This window comes from Chelonia mydas, chromosome 7 (genome assembly GCF_015237465.2).
Source record: "Chelonia mydas isolate rCheMyd1 chromosome 7, rCheMyd1.pri.v2, whole genome shotgun sequence".
Lineage (NCBI taxonomy): Eukaryota > Metazoa > Chordata > Testudines > Cheloniidae > Chelonia > Chelonia mydas.
In genome coordinates, this window is record NC_057853.1 from 31,115,747 (window position 1) to 31,134,413 (window position 18,667).

Sequence of the window (18,667 nt, forward strand, 5' to 3'; positions counted from 1 at the left end):
TGGGCCATGCTGCCATCCAGACCACAATGGCCAGACAAAATATTTTTAGTGGAAGATGTTGGGACTATGCAGTGCATGATTTGGTTTGAATTGAATCTGGTCCTAAAAGCATTACAGCAGAAGGAAAGAACAAAGGAGGTGAAGGGGGAGAATGAGTTAATAAAATCCACTTCCCCCATCCTGCACTGAGTCACACTGAAGTCGCAGCTTCTTCTATCCCCCTTAGACTGAATACTTGACCCTGTCTTACCTGCAGCTGCTGTTTTTTGCCATTAAGATACAAGGATGCAAATCTTTGGAGACAGCTAGCATTGCAGGGAAGTCATGCTGTATTAACACACACCCTTCCCCAACAGTGACATGATCCTATTTTTAACAACTAGAAAAAAGAATTATATACATAGACAAGCATCCTCTAACAGTTCTAGGAATTTGAATGTTTACCAATGAGAGCAGGACGGAGAACAGTCAGTGCTAGGAAGTTCAATGTTCTTAGAGCCATAATACACACTTGGGGAGACAGGACACCTGGGTTCTATTCCTGGTTCTGGGAATGGGGTCTAGTGGTTAGAGCAGGAGGGCTGGGAGCCAGGACTCTGAGGTTCTATGTTTAGCTCTGGGAGAGGAGTGGGGTCTAGTGGTTAGGCACGGGGTACGGGGTGCATGTGTGCTATCTCTGCAGTAAACATCCAAAGAATTTCCATCAATAAGGTTGCACAAGCACCTATGATAAAAACTTTTCCCCTGATAACACCTTCCTGGGTATCTGAGGCACAACACAGGCAGAATTGCAGCATATTGTACCTAGTGGTTTGGAGCCACCTTAAAGTCTTTCACTGTCCCTTTGTGTCCATATGATATTGTGCTGTAACTAGAGCTTCATGAAGTACAATAGGCACATGTTTAAGGATCTGGCAGCCTAATGATGATTCATCCCAATGATGCATCTGATTTAGTGCTATCAGTGTCTTCAGGGTGTGTTTGATGGATGCGTTGATGTCCCCATATCTCGTGTGGGACCAATGAATTATAAAATAGCACTGGATATCTGAAAGTAGGAAGCTTGCACAGCCTGTACATGCCTCTCCCTTCTGCATCAATTCTGCTCCAGCACTGGAGTTGAATTGAGATACTGGCCTGGCACTCAGAACATTTGGATTCAAGTCCTAATTCTGCCACTCACTCCTTGTGACACCCTGGGAAAATACTTCTCTCTGGGCTTCAGTTTCCCATGCCTAAAATGGGAAACGATCATCCTTCCTTTGCTTATTAGGAATGCAAACTCTTTAGGGGCAGATACCATCTCTTTGTTCTGCACTTGTATAGCACCTAGCCAGGGCCGGTGCAACCACTAGGATAACTAGATAGTCACCTAGGGCACCAAGTGGTCGGGGGCGGCGGTGGAGCGGAGGTAAGTTGGGCCAGGGGGGCGCGGGGAGGCCCGCCTGCAGCAAGTAATGGTGGGGGGGCGCACACAGGGGAACGGCTCCCTGCCCCAGCTCACCTCTGCGCCACCTCCTCCCCTGAGCACCGCCCCGCTCTGCTTCTCTCCTTCCCAGGCTTGCGTGCCAAACAGCTGATTGGCGCTGCAAGCCTGGGAGGCGGGAGAAGCGGCGGCGTGCTCGGGGAGGAGGTGGAGCAGAGGTGAGCTGGGGCGGGGAGCTGCCTGGGTCGAGGGGAGGGAGGGAGGGGGTGGCGGGGAGCTGCCACAGGGGGGCTGCCCAGGCTGGGGGGGGGGGGGGTTCAGCAGGGAGCTGCCGCAGGGGAGGCGCCTCAGGGGGGTGGGGGGGGTGGTGCAAGGTGGAATTTTTGCCTAGGGCGTGAAACCTCCTTGCACCGGCCCTGCACCTAGCACAAGCTGCCCCTGGTCTATAACTAGGGCTTCTGTGTGATACTGCAATACAAATAATAGCTTCAGACTCCAATCTAGAGCATTCATTACTTTTAAAGGGGAAGAAAGCTTTTTCTAATACTCTGGATGGCCCAGATTCAGCAAGGTAGGTATCTAAGCATGATGGGAAATTGGAGAGGTTGCAGAGAAGAGCCCCAAAACAATTCGAGGGATGGAAAAAATGTCTTATGCTGGGAGAGTTAAAGTGCTCATTCTGGTTAGCTTCTAAAAAAGGAGACAGAGGTGACTTGATTAAGGTGTCTAAGTATCTTCATGTGGAGAAAATACCAGGTACTAAATGGCTCTTTAAACTAGCAGAGCAAGGCACAGCATTAAACACTAGAAGTTAAAGCCAGGTTCTAGTTAAGGGAGGAGTTAATGCAGGTCTAGTGGTTAGGCATGGGGTACGGGTATGTGTTATACAGGAGGTCAGACTAGATAATCACAATGCTCCCTTTTGTCCTTATGTTAAATTGAACTTAGAAATAAAGCACTATTAAGGATGATTATCCACTGGAACAAACTCGCAAAGGAAGTTGTGGATTCTCCGTCTCGACATCTTTAAACCAAGACTGGAGGCCTTTCTGAAGATGTTTTAGCCAAGCACAAGTCACTGGAATCACCACAAGAGTCACTAAGTGAAGTTCTCTAGCTTGTGCTATGCAGGTTAAAGTAGGTGATGTAATAGGACCTTCTGGCCTTAAAATCTATTAAAGTGATCTCCTTTGACCACTCTCCTGCCTACACGTTAGACAAGTTTAAGAACCTTGCTGAATCAGGACCTAACAAAGGGATGTGGAAAATAGAAAGATGAAATACACAACACTTTTACCTGAACAGTTTTCCCTGGAGAACTGCACAGTAAACTCAGAAGCACCCCCAGCATCTAATCTCACAGCATCTGTATCAGTAACAAATAAGGCAGCTTAAAATGAGAGATCCGTGTAAAAATGTTTATTTACTAATGTTTTTTTAATACAGTACCTTAAAAAAATTACACACCTTGGCTCCAATTAAAGTGGGGAGGAAAGGGGGAAAAAAAGGAATCTTAACAGCAGCAAAAAATTCCCATTTGTTTTTTACACTGTAAATTAAAAAAACCCAAACCCAAAATATGCTTCTGAAACTTTGCGATTTAATTAGGTTACTGAAATGGAAAAACACAAGTCCACTATTCTCAATACATAGTTGGCTGTTAATGCATGTGTGAATGTGCGTGCATGTATGTGGGAGTGAGGGAGGCAGCTTGCTAAGTCAGAGGGAAAAGCTGTGAAAGTCAGTCAAAGAAGAAAACTAACTCAGCAGCAGGTGGCTTTCCCTACTCAGAACTGTTTGACATTTCTCCTCCAAGAGGGGGCAGGGGAAGCAGCATCATAAAGAATAGAGGAAATCAAGCTGACACCTCCCCCCCCCGCATCACACACCCTGAAAAACATTACAAGGTGAAAGCACAGAAATGAGCTATATAATATTCCCCATCCCAACCCTAAAGAGCCTCCTTATGGGAAACCAATGTATCTGGAACACATCTGACCTGAGCGCTGAATTCCCATTGCAAGGAGAGCTACACACAAATTTAAGAAAAGTAACCCACCCCAAAGTGACGAGAGAGGGGTTTAACAAGCCGTTTTGGTGTTTTTTTGGGGTAGGCAGGATAAGACACACATGTGATACTTTGCAGAGGATTGTGGTCCGTCCAAGACAAGACACTCAGGACCCTGCAGTGCTGGCGAGAGCTGCTGGGGAATGGCCAATTTCAGTTCGGGCAACAGCTCCCCAGTTAGCCAAGCAAGGAAGATTTGCTCAGTGACTGAGCCCCATTTATTAGGAGGCTCTGGATGGAATCAGAGGCAAAAAGGATTTCTGCCTCTGCCTGCATTGAATCCCCACCCACTTCAGCTTCAGTCGTTCATAAGAGTGGATAAGGTAATGAAGTGGGCAAAGCTATGCTTCCCTTTTCAGGTGGCTTCCAACCACAGCCACTGCTGAGGGGATATAGGATTTCAAACAAATGCAGACATGTCACTGTTGTGCAAGTATGGAGGGAGTGGGGTCTTTTATTTAATATTTCCATCTGAAGTAGTGCTCAGAACGGGTCTGGACTGACCATCTACTTTTAGCCAAGTAAGGGACAGCATGGCAAACATCCTCATTGTGCCACAATGTCCAGTCTCCATGGCCTCCTTGATCCTGGCATGTGTGTGTTACACTGGATTGAGACCCACAAAACTCATTTCATACAGGCCACCAAATCACCAGTGGCTGGTAATGGCTTCTGATTGCTACCAGCTTGGGCTAGATTTGAACCAGTGACCTAGTGGTGAACAAAAGTCCTCCCATTCACCATCCCCTGAGCCATCCAGCCCCTTTTGTACAGGTGAAGTGTTTTTTTTTTTTAAATGCATTTCTAGTGAGCAAGGAAGAACGTAAAAAGGGATTTTGGAGGTAGGTTTGAAGTCGATTTAGAAAAAACAGGCACATTATTCAACAGAACCCTTTTGTGTCACCCTTCCAAAGATGCTTCATCCTATACTAGGGCTGTACAACAAAAATTGTCCCATGCACCTTGACCCCTGCTACTGAAAACAGCGATGCAAGGAGGGCTTCAAAAGATCACCAGTGGGTTCCGAGTCACATGATACAATGAGATTCCTGCAGAGCGGAAACAAAAATAGCGAGGAGGGAGGGAGAGGGATCCTTATTTTCCAAGAGAGGGAGAGCCCAGCAGCAAGCTGGGAGAAGAAACTGGCTTCTTTTCCTCCATCGTCGAGCAGAGCAAGGTCCTGAAACGAGCCAGCTCAGCCTTTAACAACACACCATGGCATGGGGCGATGGGTCCCTGCTGGCATGCATTCATACCCATTGACCGGCTGGAACAGGCACTCCCAAGTCTTGGGGATGCAGCTCCCTTGCATAGGCACATTAACTGGAGCGACAAAGGGATCTGCAAATCAAAAGACTAGTCCATCTGCACTTTGTTCCATGGAAACACCAGTGGTCTCTGCTTGTTCTGAACCCATAGTCCCAAACCATCCTCCTCCTATCAGGAGGCATGGTGCTGCCATTGCTACAACATGGGAGGACTCAAGCCTCTTGCAGGGATGGCGACCAACCAGCTTCGGTATGGGACTCAAGAGTCCGGGACGAAAGCCCCACTGTAGTTTCATTATCCTAATGATATGAAAAGCTACACCATCACCAAAAGCCAGGACGGCAGGCTTTGTAGGTTAAAAACATAATAGGCAAAACTCCATTAAAATGCTTGAGTGCAGGGGATGTACATGGGAAGGGCCAACTTACGCATTTGGACTATGTTAAGGCAGCAGTGAAGAATCCTAAGGACCATCCCTTTCTCCTCTCAAGGATGGAGTCTGTAAAGGAGGCCGGGGCAGACCTTTTCCAAAATAACCTGGTGAAAGTTTAAACCCTGTGTGACCACTAGAACCTGGAACTATGGGATGCTGAGTGTAGTTTTACAGGACAGGTGTAAACACACCATCAAGCTGAGGTACTGTAGGGTCTATGGGTTTGACTCTGATCTCAGTCAGACCAGCATAAACCAAGAGACAATGGAGTCACTTCATATTTAAACTGGTTTGACTCAGGCGGAAATCAAAGGCCTTCTCTACACAGGGATACTGATCCATGGTTGATATTATCTGACAAACAAGGGAAACCACACCCTCACCCACACATTGGATCCCTTTCTACCAGTGCTGGAATCAATTCTCTAGCAGGCGGTGTTGACAACAGTGTGGTCCAGTCACCTATACCAGTCAAACCACTTTCAACTCGTGGAAGGACGGGGCAATCAGTGATCGATACCCTACTATCAACCAGGGACAACCACTGCTTCCTGTCTATACTAGGAGAAGTGTGTGGACTTAAACCCACTAATTAGAGTAAGCGGAGGAGGAGGAGGATTTGGGACACGAAGAATGTCTGGAGCCATTTCCCTTTACCTGACAGGTTGATTTTGCTCAGACAGACTTGTAGCATAAGAGCGTGGATGACGGGAGCCCTGGAGATGGCTGCTAACTCGGTAGTGCTGAATGGCAAAGCAGACTCAGGAATAGGAGTCATTTAAGTGAGGATGTAAGACCCCTTTTCTCCTATGGCGCTTCTTTCTGCAGTTCCTGCACTGGAGAGTCCAAGAGACACCTTTCACCAGGATGAATAAGGCGATTCTCCCTCCTATACAGAGAGGAGATTCCTGTTTGTTGCGTCTCATCTGCGTGCTAGGATTGGTTTTGCCTTCAGTGAGGGTCAAGCATTGGTTCACGCTATGTATGTTTGAAGCAGTGCTTAGACAGAGGCAGAAACGCAACCACCACCAAGGGACAGCCTTGCGTACAAGACTTCACCTGATATGGTGGGGGAAGTGGATCCACTTCTAACCCCAGGCCAGGATGGATCTTCTGGTAACAGGCAGAGTCCAATCTGCTTTGGGAAGGAGAGAAATTCAACAAAAAGGAACCCAAAAAAACACGGGAAAGGTTAAACCATTTAAAAAAAAAAGGGGGGGGGGGGGACAGAAAAAGTAACAGAGCCCTGTATGTAATGAGTGACTGGAGGTTACTCTACTGAGCCACGCTTTGCCCTCCAACCCAAAACCGAATCAAGAGGAGTTCTGGTTCTGATAGATTGACGCTTTCTCCTTCAGCAAATCCAGACACAAGTGACAGCTCCAGCTCCCTGCAAGAAGAGGTGAAGACTCAGTAACTAGGCTTTCCCAGAATGCTTAGTGAACTGCATGTGTGTGAGGGGGTGATTTGCCTGCTGCTGAAATGTGGCCAGCTCCAGGGTGGAATACAGCAGCTGTTTAACAGGACAATAATCTGTTGTTCTAACATTGCTCTAACAGGCAATGCTATCTAGGGTGCCAAACTGGGGTCTATTTCCAGCTCTGCCACTGACCTACTGTGTGACCTTGGGCAAGTCACTTCCCCTCTCTGTACCACTATTTCCTCTCCCAGCCTTTGTTTATTTAGAATGCAAGCGCTTTGGGTCAGGAACTGCCTCACTATGGGTTTGTCCACACAGTGTTCATACTGCTTTAAACTATACCAGTTTGAAAATGTTATAGCTAAAGCCGCACAACCCCCTAGTATGGGAACAGTTCTACTGGTGCCTCACGCCAGTAGTTTATTCCAGGATCTTGGTTGGGGCCTCTAGATATTAACAAACTACTAATAATAATGCATATGCGATAACAGGTCCCAATCTCTCGAGCCCTCAACCCCTACCACCGTACTAACAACAATCTTGGCTGAGCCCCCAAGGTGCTACCATAATATTACCAATGGTGCACATACAGTAACAAGGCCCAGATCTTGGTTGGGGCATCCTAGGGACTACTGGGGGTGGGTGGGGGGTGGGCGGGGTTATGGTATTGCTACCCTTACTTCTGTTCTGCTGCTGGCGGTGCTGCCTTCAGAACTGGGCAGCTGGAGAGTGGTGGCTGCTGGCTGAGAGCGTAACTCTGAAGGCAGAGCCACTGCCAGCAACAGCGCAGAAATAGGGATGTATGGTATGGTATTGCCACCTTACTTTTGCGCTGCTGCCTGCAGAACTAAGCCCTTAGTCAGCAGCCGCCACTCTCCGGCTGTCCAGCTCTGAAGGCAACGCAGAAATGAGGGTGGCATGGTATGGTGTTGCCACTCTTACTTCTGTGCTACTGCTGGCAGGGCACTGCCTTCAGAGCTGGGCTCCCGACTAACAGCTGCCACTCTCTGGCCACCCAGCTCTGAAGGCAGCACAGAAATGAGGGTGGCAATACCACGACCCCCCTAAAATAACCTTGTGACCTTCCTGGCAACTCCCTCTTGCGTTGGACCCCCAATTTGAGAAATGCTGGTCTCCCTCGTAAAATAAGTATTGTATAGGGGGAAAGCACACAAAAGACCAGATTTCACAGTATGTGATGCATTTTTCATAGTCGTGTATTTGGTAGGGCCCTAAACATATCCTAGCAGGTGTTAATCCAGGACTATGTGCTCCCAGTATGCTAGGAAACAAAGCCCCCAAGGTCTTCAGATATTCCTCCATCTAGATAACATTAAGTGAGAGAATTAAAAGGCAATTTAAAATTAACATGGGTGAATCTAGACCAGAGATTGCTTCTGGCTGCTCAATTGTAACCAGTTTGCTTTGAAACCATGAATCAGTGCACTGTGCAAGGAAAGGTGGGGCTGGTGGAAAATCTGGACTCTGCCACTGTACTCTTGCTTTTGCTACCAATGCAGAAATGTTTCCACACTTGGCAGGATGCTATCCCCATACTTCCTTCCTCAGGATGCCTAATGACATTCCTACCACATCCCAGTTGGCATAGAGACAGTGATGATTTAGTACCAGGAGAATCTACTGGAGCGGGCACTGCCCGGAGAAGGTGTATTTGACTATTTCGACAGCAGGCTGAGGGACGGAGGTCCACAGACCTCATCTAATCTGACCTCGTGCATGTGACAGACCAAAGAATTTCACAGGTTCTGATGTAAGCAGAAACATCTCTGATCAATTTCAATGGGAGTTGCACCTGTTTCCTCCAAGGCTGAATTTGTTGGCCCTTGTATCCAAATCCTCCCTTTTAAAACTCAATATTGGATGTTTTTCTAGCAGATCTGCTCCAACTCAAACATCAACTAATACAGGATAGTCCCATGGCCAGTGATATACACAAGGTCAGACTAGTTGGATCACAGTGGTCCCTTCTGGTCTTGGACTCTGACTCTAAGAAAGCCAAGGAAAGTTATGGGGAACTTGGAGTATTTGTGCAGCACCTAGCATAATGGGGTTCTGTCCCATGACTGGGCCTCCTAGGGGATACCCACAATACGAATAAGTAGAGTCCCAACCGAACCCTACACTTAGCGCAGTGTTCCCTTCACCACAACATCCTACACACACCACTTAGCACATTTGTCAGTTTAAGAGGCACCCAGGACTGGAATAAGTAAGAGGGGGTGCTGCTGCAAATTAGAACTGTGGGGCTCTAGGCGGGGGAAGGAATAACTTAGGCAGCACAGGGATCCGTGGGTTGGGATCATAGGGGATCAGCAGAGCTACCTGTGTCAGGGAGCTCAGAGCTGAAATAGCAAGCGAGGCTGTGCAGCAAGTCTGAGGGACCTTGGCAGAGCTAGCCAGGCCCAGAATAGTAGGGGATGTTATACGGGATTCAGAGATACGTGGGAGAAAGTTGCACACTTCCTGCTCGCATCATGCCCAATGCTATCAATCACTAGTGCTTAGAACCAAAATCAGAATTCTAAAGAGAAACAAGAATGGGCCAAGGAGCACTACATTTACCTTCGGGTGGCTCTGACATGGGCGGAGTTAGACAGTACATGTGATACCCACGATCACAATCGTCACAGAAGAGCAGCTGGTCCTAAGCAGAGGGGGGAGGAAAATAAAGGAAAATTCGGATGATTCAACACAGCTTCACAAAAGGGCTCTATTTACAAATCACAGCATGATTCTGCCATCCCACAAAGAACAACAGAGGGCGCTTTAGTGACATGCAAGTCTAACCAATCCCTCAGGGTCTTCACCAAAGATTAGACCTGCCACATTTGACACTAAAAGCATAAGCCTGTACCACCTGAGCCACAGAAGTAACTCCATTAGCTGATAGCAGTAGCAGATTCCTATGTGAAACAGCCACTGAAGAGGTCCGTGTAACACCTGCAGGGCTGGATCAAGGCATAGGCGCTGACTCCGCGGGTGCACCGGGGCTGGAGCACCCACAGGAAAAATTAGTGAGTGCAGAGCTAAGCTCCCCTCCCCCCGCCCCTCCTCCTTCTCCTCCTCCTCCCCCCCCCCCCCCCCCCAGAGCATGCCGCGTCCCCACTCCTCCACCTACCTCCCAGCATTTCCCACCCAGCCGCTTCCAAACAGCTGTTTGGCGGTATTAGCATGCTCCGGGAGGGAGAGGGAGGAAGGAGAGGGAGGAGCAAGAACGTGGTGCGCTCAGGGGAGGAGGCAGGGAAGAGGCGGGGCTGGGGCAGGGATTTGGGGAAGGAGTTGGAATAGGGGCAGGGAGGGGGCAGAGTTGCAGCGGGGACTTTGAGGAAGGGGTTGGCAGAGGCATGGCAGGGACGGGGCCTCATGGAAGGGGTGGAGTTGGGGCATGGAGGGGGTCAAACACCCAGGGGAAAGAGGGGAAGACGGCGCCTATGCTCACATGCCTAGGGTCCTGGCTCTTAGATTCACGTTAAAAGGTCAGGATTTTAGGTTTTGATTTTCTACCCTTTGGGACTGCAAAACAAATTCTGATAGCGTGACCTGAGTGTGATGCAGAGACGTCTGCCTGAGTCTGCAGAGAGCCTGAGACATTAGCTCTGAAAGGATGGAGTTTCTCCATAGGTGACTAATGTAGCGATGCCCGTCTGAGTCTGTGGGGAGGCGATTAATGGCTCTGAGAGCGGAGCTGCCCCATGTGTAACCAATACAGCCTGCCTGTATCTGCAGAGATCCTTAGGTAATGGGAGAAGCAACCACCAAAACTAGTGAGGAAGCCACATTGCCCAATTGGAGTAGAACAGGTCCCCTGACCTGGGGGAGAGGGCAATGTGATGGTACACCTGCGGTCTCAAGCTGCATTACTCCAACCTGGAACACACACTCCCCGAGAGCCTACCTTGGACATTATCCATAATCGCACCTCCCACGTAGTCTCCATTCAGAATTTAAACTCCCACAGCAAACTCCATTCCAAAGATTATTCTCCTGTCTCTGCCAAAACTGTGCAAGTTGCTGCTCTCGCTGTGCAGCATGGCGAGATGTAGGCAGATAATACTTGGGGAGATAATTTCTGGACACAAATGACATGTACCCCTCGGGGCTTGCAGGTCCCCTCTTTAAGCCCCCGTTTGCAGCTGTGGATGCCCAAAGTGTCAAGCTTGCTCTGCCATGATCGATCCCGCCAGCACCGAAGGGTACTCACATCGTTCTCCGAGGTGCCACAGATGTTGCAGCATTTACACTCGATGCACTGCCAACGGTACGTCTTCACTGCTGCCATCATAACCGGAGTGAACTGGAGGCAAGAAGGGTGCCCTGCCAAGGGGGATGAAACAAAGCCACACATGGATGTTAGACATGTCAGGCCTGGACAAGTGGCAAGAGTTCAGAGAAGCAAGAGAAATGGAAATGAAGCATGAAACATAAGGAGGCAGGAAGAGATATAGAGGTTATTTCCAAATAGCAGCAACTGCAATGGTGACAGCTCTTGCCCCCAGAGAGGGGGAAACAGAGAAGGAGTAGTGCTAGACAAGGAATGAAATAGAAACATAGAGAGATGCTGCTCCAGACACCAACAGAGGAGAAGGCTCTCCAGCTAACAGGAGAGCAGGGTAAAGAAACAGACAGATGGGGATGCTGAAGCATGGAGCGGGGAAGTGACATGCTCATGGTCACAGAGACAGTCAGTGGCAGAGCCAAGAGTTTAACCCAGGAGTCCTGACTTCCAGTCTCCCACTGCTCTAATCACTAAAGAGCTGGTTTATCATTCTACAGCTGGATATGGAATCTAGAGGTCCTGAATCCCAGGCCTCTTCTTGCTCTAACCCATTAGACCCCTCTCCCCCTCCAAAGCTGGGAACATAACCTAGGAGCACTGACTCATAGTCCCCCGGCTCCTCCTTCAGCTGTCTTAGGTGGGACAAAAGAAACCAGGTAGCCAAAAGATTGCACTGGCCTTAAATAAAAGAGCAGAAATGCTCCTGGCTCTCGGAAGAGAGACATCAGCTTCCCATCATGCATCACTGCAGCCACCCCATGGGACAAATAAGGGGGCATCCAGCATAAAGAACAACCCCAACTCAGTGAAGTTAAGCAGCAGCAACACCTCATGCTGGACCATGGGCATCCAGCCTCTTGAATGCAGGTATTGCAAATCAAAGTACCTGATCGCCCGCAGTCCGAACATGACACCAGCTCCTCTGGGTGCCCAGTCTTCTTATTGATTTTTGAGTCTCCTAGGCAGAAGTCGCAGTAATTGTTGGGCAAAGCCAAGCCATCAGGACCTTTCTTGGCTGTATGGAGAAGAGCCAACCCCACCCCACCAAACAGAGAAAAGGTTATTTAGAGTGAGCAATGACACCTAGAAGGAGAACATTCAACGAGATTCCTGTAGGGACTTTGGCCCACATAAGCTTTCAGATGCAGCAGAGATGAGGTCACGGCGTAGCAGATGTACCCACTTCTAGATCCCTGCATGGATACAAATTGTATATCTATGGATATAAAGCAGATACCCATGGAGATGAAGGGCTCTAGTGACAATGAGCGAGACCAGCTGGGCCATGGCTAACGACCAGGCCAGGAACAGCAGCAGCAAAAGCAGCAGCATGACGGGCCGCCACTCACAGGAGCCAGCACCCAGCCTGGCAGCTCCTCTGGTGTGGCTGTACTGCCCCCAGCCCTACCCACTGGGGCAGGCACAAGGATCACCAACAACTGTCCCTGGTCATGCTACTGTGTGCAAACAGCTCGCACACTCCTGGACAGGAGTCCCTTCCATGCAGCAGTGTGCATCTCCTGTCCAAGAGCGTGCAAGCCACTTTCACATATTAGCTTTTGCTGCTGGTTTCGCTCGTTGTTGCTAGAGCCCTACAACTCCGCAGATATCCACAGGTAAAAAGCGGATATAAATTTTGTTTCTGCAGTACCTTTCATTTGCGGATCTCAAAGCACTTTAGAAACACAAAGCCTCACAACTCTGCATGTAACAAAGGTAACTGTTCTTTTACCTGTGTTATGAAAAGGTAGACAGACACAGAGAGGGGAAGCATTTCACCTAACACACAGCTAGTTGGGGCAGAGGTAGAAAAAGAATCCAGGAATCCTGAGTTGTGGTTTGGCTAATCTAACCACTCTGCTAATTCCTCCAACCTAGATTACATTGGTTCCCACGGATCCCAGGTGTCTCAGCTCCCTTCTCTAACACACTATGCTCCTAGAGCCAGGGACAGAACCAAGGAGTCCTGACTGAGCCCCTCTTGTTCTAGCCTTCTAGACCCCCCGCTTCCCTCCTAGAGGTGGAGATAGACCATAGGAGTCCCAGTCATATTCTTGGTTCCCTCACCACTACCCTCTGGCCCTAAGGCTACAGAAGAGCCAGGACACACAGGAGATGGGGTCAAGACAGGGGCTAAAGGTCTTACACTTCTGCTCCTCAGATCTCTGAGAGACGGGCGTCGGGGGCTGCGAATCTTCCTTATCCTCCCCCTCCTCCTCGGCCAGATGGGAGTGAGCATAGTGGTAACTGAGCCCAGGGCGGTTCTTGTAACGCTTCCCACAGACTGCAAAAGAAAATGGGGATGGGTCTGTGCTCCTGGCAGGCACCCGAGCCACAAACATCGCTGCTCATGTGCAACCCCCCAGATCTCTGAGATAGCCCTTCCCAACCCGCCCTTCTCCTGAAGACACAGCAGTTAACAGTGTAGAACAGCCAGCATGGCTTCAGGAGGCTGCTTCATGAGCCAGCAGACTCATAGTTTGTCCAGACCCTGAGAAGCCGTGGGCATTTCTACCTTTGCTGACTGTAAGCCATAAATCCTTCTACTTTCCCCCTACCTCTCCTGCTTGCCCAGCAGATCTTCATGGGGATGAGAAAGCTTTGTCCAGAACAATCCAAGCCATGAAACACAGAAGGAAATTCCCCATCTTCTCTTGGGTTTAAACCTGCCTAACTCTGAAATTCAGGCCTGAGCCTCCTAAAGGTGGTGTCTCCTTGGATGCATCGTTTCTCCGATCAAGCGACACTGGAACCAAGCTGAAGGCATCCCACACAGACTCTCGGAAAGCAACCACCACATTATCCCCACACACACTTCTGTTGCCTCTGCCTGCTTTGCTGTCCCTAAAAGGCAGCTGCTTTACAGCCACAGGGGGTAGAGAAAAGGCCTGTTTTCTATGCAATAAACCAACCTCCCTTGCAGGACTGGAAGTAGAGAGCATAATGCCCCTGGAATTGGGAGCCACTTCCCCAGTCTACATTCCTTTCTTACCATTTACCCCTGACATTGTTTGGTACCAGAATGGCAGCCTCAGAGCCCAAAGCCCACAGAACAGGTACAGCGCAGGCAGAATCAGCACAAGTTTCTCCCACACCCTCTGGCCACAAGACAGCCAAGACAAGTCCTACTTTGAAGGGACTTCCCCACCACTGTGGGGTGGCAGACTGAGATGTCAGTCTTCATGGCATATCCACTGGCCTCTCAGTGTCAACAGAAGGCTTCTGAGAGCTGGCGCCACTGGGAACTGGCCTGAGGCCAACCTGACTCATTTCATGTACTAGCGAACAATCAGCAGTCAGATGGTAGCTGCTTTTGGTCATCATCAACAGCCTAGGCTGTATTCGAACTGGTGAGCTGGGAGTGAGGGGCTCGTATTCTACCCCACATCCTGAGCCACCTGATACCCATTATAGCAATTACATCTTGCTTAAAACAGAATTGGGGGTGGGGGGCAGGGACAGACACGACAGGTTTTCTGTTGCAATCCACTCCCTTTGTGCCACTGGAGTGGGAACCTCCTACAAGTCTACAGCTTGGGAAACCCTCAGTAGCCAGAGCTGGCTCTTATGCCTCCCTCTTTGCAGTTCCCAGCATAGGGGTGGTGTGCGTCTCCCTCTCAGGAGAGGCTGGAGCACGATGTGCTACTGCCATCCCCAGCTGGCACACGGTTCCTCAGGGATCATGCCAAGCATTCCCCCTAGCTTGCTCTCATTTGCCTTGGCGGTGGAAGCTGGGCCACAGTAGAGGATCTACCCTTGCATGCAAAGATCCCTAACTTGGCCGTCTTGTTTTATCCCACTTAACCCAGTGAGACAAAACCCCCAAATCCCACTTATCGATGCCACCAAGCAGCTGAGGCAGAAGGGCAGTAAGCAAAATGTTCAGAAGAGTTCTTAGAAGAGCCTAAATCCCACTGAGCTTCAATGAGACTTGGCTTCCCTAAGTCACTTTTGAACCAGGGCTTAGGCACTGTTCCCACTATAAAGGGTTTGTCAGAGCAGCTCTATCAATAGAGCTTCATCAGCAACCCCTCCCTAGGCCATGTCTACACTAGGGATTTTGACCTGCATAATAGCTATGTCAGTCAGCGATACAAAGAGGAGAGACTGCTGACCGATAAAGCCATGCTGGCAGAAGTCCCTAGTATCAAACCAGCAAAGCCGTACTTTTACTGATACAGCTTGCTTTGTTCAGGGGGAATCTGGGTGTGCGTGTTGGTTTTACTGTGCTGGGATAGCGCTGTCCATGCTAGGAGTGATTTGTCAGTGTAGTATATGGACTGAAACCCACCCAACTCGTTTCATATGCCAGCCTCCCAACCACAGTCAGATGAGGACTGCTTTCAGACACAATGACCCAGACTGGATTCGAACTTGTGGTAAGGGGTTTGGTATTCTAGCCCCACTCTGAGACAGCTGGTGTCCATTATATCTATTACATTCTGCTTGAAACAAAACTGGGGAGGGGGAAGAATAACAGTAAAGCACTCCCAGTGTGGACATGGGCTTTAGTGGAGACGCAACCTATACCACCAAAAAAAAAAAAAAAAAAAAAAAAAAAGTTCTTTTGACAGTATAACTTATACTAAGTCCTCGAACAAAATAAGCTAGGATTTTTTTTGCTGGTATAGTATGTCTACACTAACGATTTTACCGGCACAGCTTGTCGGTTATGGGTCACTTCTAATTGACATAGGTAGGCCAGCAATACTTTTCAGTGCAGGCCATGCCTTAGGCTCCTAAGTCACTTAGTTGCTTTGGATAACTTTACTTAAAATCCCTATTACCCACGCTTACTAGTGGGTGGGAATGGAGTCCTGGCTGGATAACAAGGAGGAGAGAGGCAGGGAGGACTGAGGGAAAGCGATGAAGCTTAAACTGGGTCTTGGAGAGGGATGGATTAATTGGAGCTTGCCAAGATTTGCCGGGAAAAGCAAAGCTGGGGACAAGAGAAAGACCAAGCCTCTTGGTTATTTAACTGAAGACTTGGATCTAGCAAAGAAAGGGGAAAAAAGGCAAATCCCTCTAAAACCACTTTAAGCCACAGTCAATTTACATAGCGATTGAAATGCCCATTTGCCAAAGGGAATTATTGCTCTCTTAGCTCTGTGTAAACACAAGTACAAACCAGGCCTGGCTAGCTCCTCCAGCAGCACTGTTCTCTGGATACTTCTGCTGTGGCAGGGATCTTGCACACACTGGCTTAGATGGAATGAAATTGGACTCTGAGCAGTCATTGGGAAAGCCAGGGTTATGGTTAGCTTCTTGATGGCTGGCCTCTAGTCTAAGCAATACCACATTATAAGTATTTAATAGTCATGTCAATGAGAATTAAAATGTCTATTCTTTATTCTGCGTATTTCATTCAAAGACCCCAATGCACTTGACAAAGGGGGATATTTATCCACCACTTTATAGATAACAGAAATTAAGATCCTTGCAAAGATCATGCAGAGTCTCCGACGTCAGAGTCTGAAGCAGAACTCAGGTGTTCTTACTTCCATCCCCACTTTGTTCTAACCACTATATCCCACTCCCCTCCTGGAGCTAGGAAGCCTGACTCCTTCTCTCCTCCCCTCCCCACTCCAACCCACTAGACCACCACTCACCCCTCCTGGAGGTAGGACGAGAGCCCTGGGGGTTCTGACTCTCAGGCCCTGGCTGTAACCAGACAATACTGTTGCACCACAGAGAACAGAGGCAGCAGAGTGGCTGGGGGAGGGTAGGAGAGCCCATACGCTGAATTTCTCTTCATTATAGATGCCACGTAACAAATGATGGGTGATCAGGCCCCATGTGAGGAGTTTAATGAGGTCACTGAAGTATGCACTGTTACAGAAAATTGCAGACCCATAACTTTGCTCATCAAATATTTAACAGACTGCAAATTCCAGAGGCCCAGCCAACGCATTGGCTTGCCCAGGAGCCTTTTGGACCTGGTGTTGCATTAATATCTAATCCCGGCTGTGGAAGAAAAGGGAAGCATTTGGCAGAGCCGTGCAGGTGCAGCTTAAGCGAGATGGGGTAGCATATTAGCTAGGAGGCACAGGAGCCCAGTGAGTCAAAAAAGCCACCATAAGTCTAAGCTAAGAGGCGGAATGGCAGCATAAGGAAAAACCAATTTGACTCTTATTACACCATCATTTACCAGCTGGGCATGTGTCACTGGTGTCCTTGCCAGGCCAGGAGGCATTGCTACAGCAGCCAACAGGGACCAGTTCAAGCCGTCCCACCCCCTTCAGAATTTTGAGGACAATGGTCAACACCCCACATGATGTCATTCATTCAAACATCTTGCAGTTTTAACGGACCCATAACATCTCCATTTCTCAAAAGGCATCCCCTGTGATAACCCAGAACCCCTAGTATAAAGATGGTCCTTATGTTTCAGAGGAGGCCTAGCCAGCATCGTCAGAGGGAGAGAAATCATGCTTTTTTTAAGTACATATATTTGAGCCAAAATCTCAATGGCAGTTGATAACCTTTGACCCTCATCCAGAGTCTGACATGGCCGGGTTCTGACAGAGTAAAAGCACAGTGCCTATTCCAGTAGCAATATACTTTGGCATTCCTTGAAGGAAAAGAGTCATGCCTCAGCCATTCCAGAGTGGGTTTGATTTATCACATGAATTTACTGCTGGCGAAAAGGGCCAGATTGACATCCCAAGACAGTGAGGCCTCTTTGCATCCACAGCACCAGGAACAGCCGGGGAAATTTCTCCCCACACTGTGGGCAAGAAGGAAGATTTTCAAAAGCAACTAGCAATTTTGGATACCCTGTTTGAGACACCTTTGAGGGGCCTGATTTTAAGCAAGTGCGTGGGCCCAGCCTCTGAAAAACAACTAGTCTGACAAGGGAACTTGATAAGTTTATGATCAGGCTAACATGACAGAGCTGCCTGCGATAGCAGGGACTGGACTCAATGAAACAGGAGGTCCTTCTTAGTGTACTGTTCTGAAAATCAGGTCCCTTTAATAAGGGCACTCAGGTTGGGCAACCCAAGATTACCAGTCGCGTTTGAAAACCATGGCCAAAGTGAAAGGGGAAGCTCAGTCTCCATGGCCCACTCAATCCATGGCCTCTCAGGCAACAGGAGAGCCAATCTGTGCCAACTGTGGTGGCGGTTTGGTTTGATTTTTCTTGGTGCTCTGGATTGAGACCCCACTCCAAAGAGTTTTAAAACTAACATTCCAGGAGAACAAAGTCAGGAGGAAATAAAAAAGCAGACAGAGAGAATGGACTACCTCGGTCGGGAGGTTTCAAGGTATGCTTTTGTTTGTAACTATCTGAAATACAGAAAGAGAATAATGAGAAAAAAGGTGAACACACCATAGGTCACACACATGGCAAGCAACAGAGAGCAGAGTGATTTTAAAAGGAGAAAATAGGAAAAAATACTGCTTAGTTTTCTTAAAAAACTGGTGACAATTCTACCAGGACAGTAGGAAGGAGAGACAGAAGTAACTGCAAAAACTCAGGATTTTGTACATTCTTTTGCCAATTTAAAGTTCAGAACTGCAGGAATAGCCGCTCCCTTGGGTTGCTTAAGCTTTTCCAGTGGCATTCCCACTGACAGCTAGGAAGGAAATAACAGCATAGAACTCTGCAAGGGGCAGCATGGGACGAGTTCTTGGGGGACGTAGTGGCTGCTACCAAATCAGAAACGGAGTCACACACAACAGGGACGTCATAGAAATCCCATTTACTTGCCCTAGATACGCGCTTGATGTATTCATTCCCGGCAGGGCTAGTA

The 18,667-nt window shown here is 48.6% G+C and overlaps 1 protein-coding gene across 12 annotated transcripts in view; it reads right to left on the minus strand.

Moving 5' to 3' along the window:
* Positions 1-1,820: 1,820 nt before the first annotated feature.
* Positions 1,821-18,667, minus strand: part of DPF2 (double PHD fingers 2) — a 45,028-nt gene continuing 28,181 nt past the window's right edge. For 3 of the 12 annotated variants that reach the window (XM_007070334.4, XM_037903974.2, XM_037903976.2), the window contains 6 exons: positions 18,159-18,200; positions 13,060-13,197; positions 11,800-11,928; positions 10,839-10,951; positions 9,200-9,281; positions 1,821-6,586 (listed from right to left, as the gene is read on the minus strand). In XM_007070334.4, coding sequence (XP_007070396.1) covers positions 6,510-6,586; positions 9,200-9,281; positions 10,839-10,951; positions 11,800-11,928; positions 13,060-13,197; positions 18,159-18,200 — 581 coding nt within the window. In that variant the 3' untranslated portion in view covers positions 1,821-6,509. The remainder of the gene's footprint in view (positions 6,587-9,199; positions 9,282-10,838; positions 10,952-11,799; positions 11,929-13,059; positions 13,198-18,158; positions 18,201-18,667) is intronic. The other 9 variants (XR_006292385.1, XR_006292384.1, XM_037903975.2 and 6 more) reach the window with 5 other exon arrangements.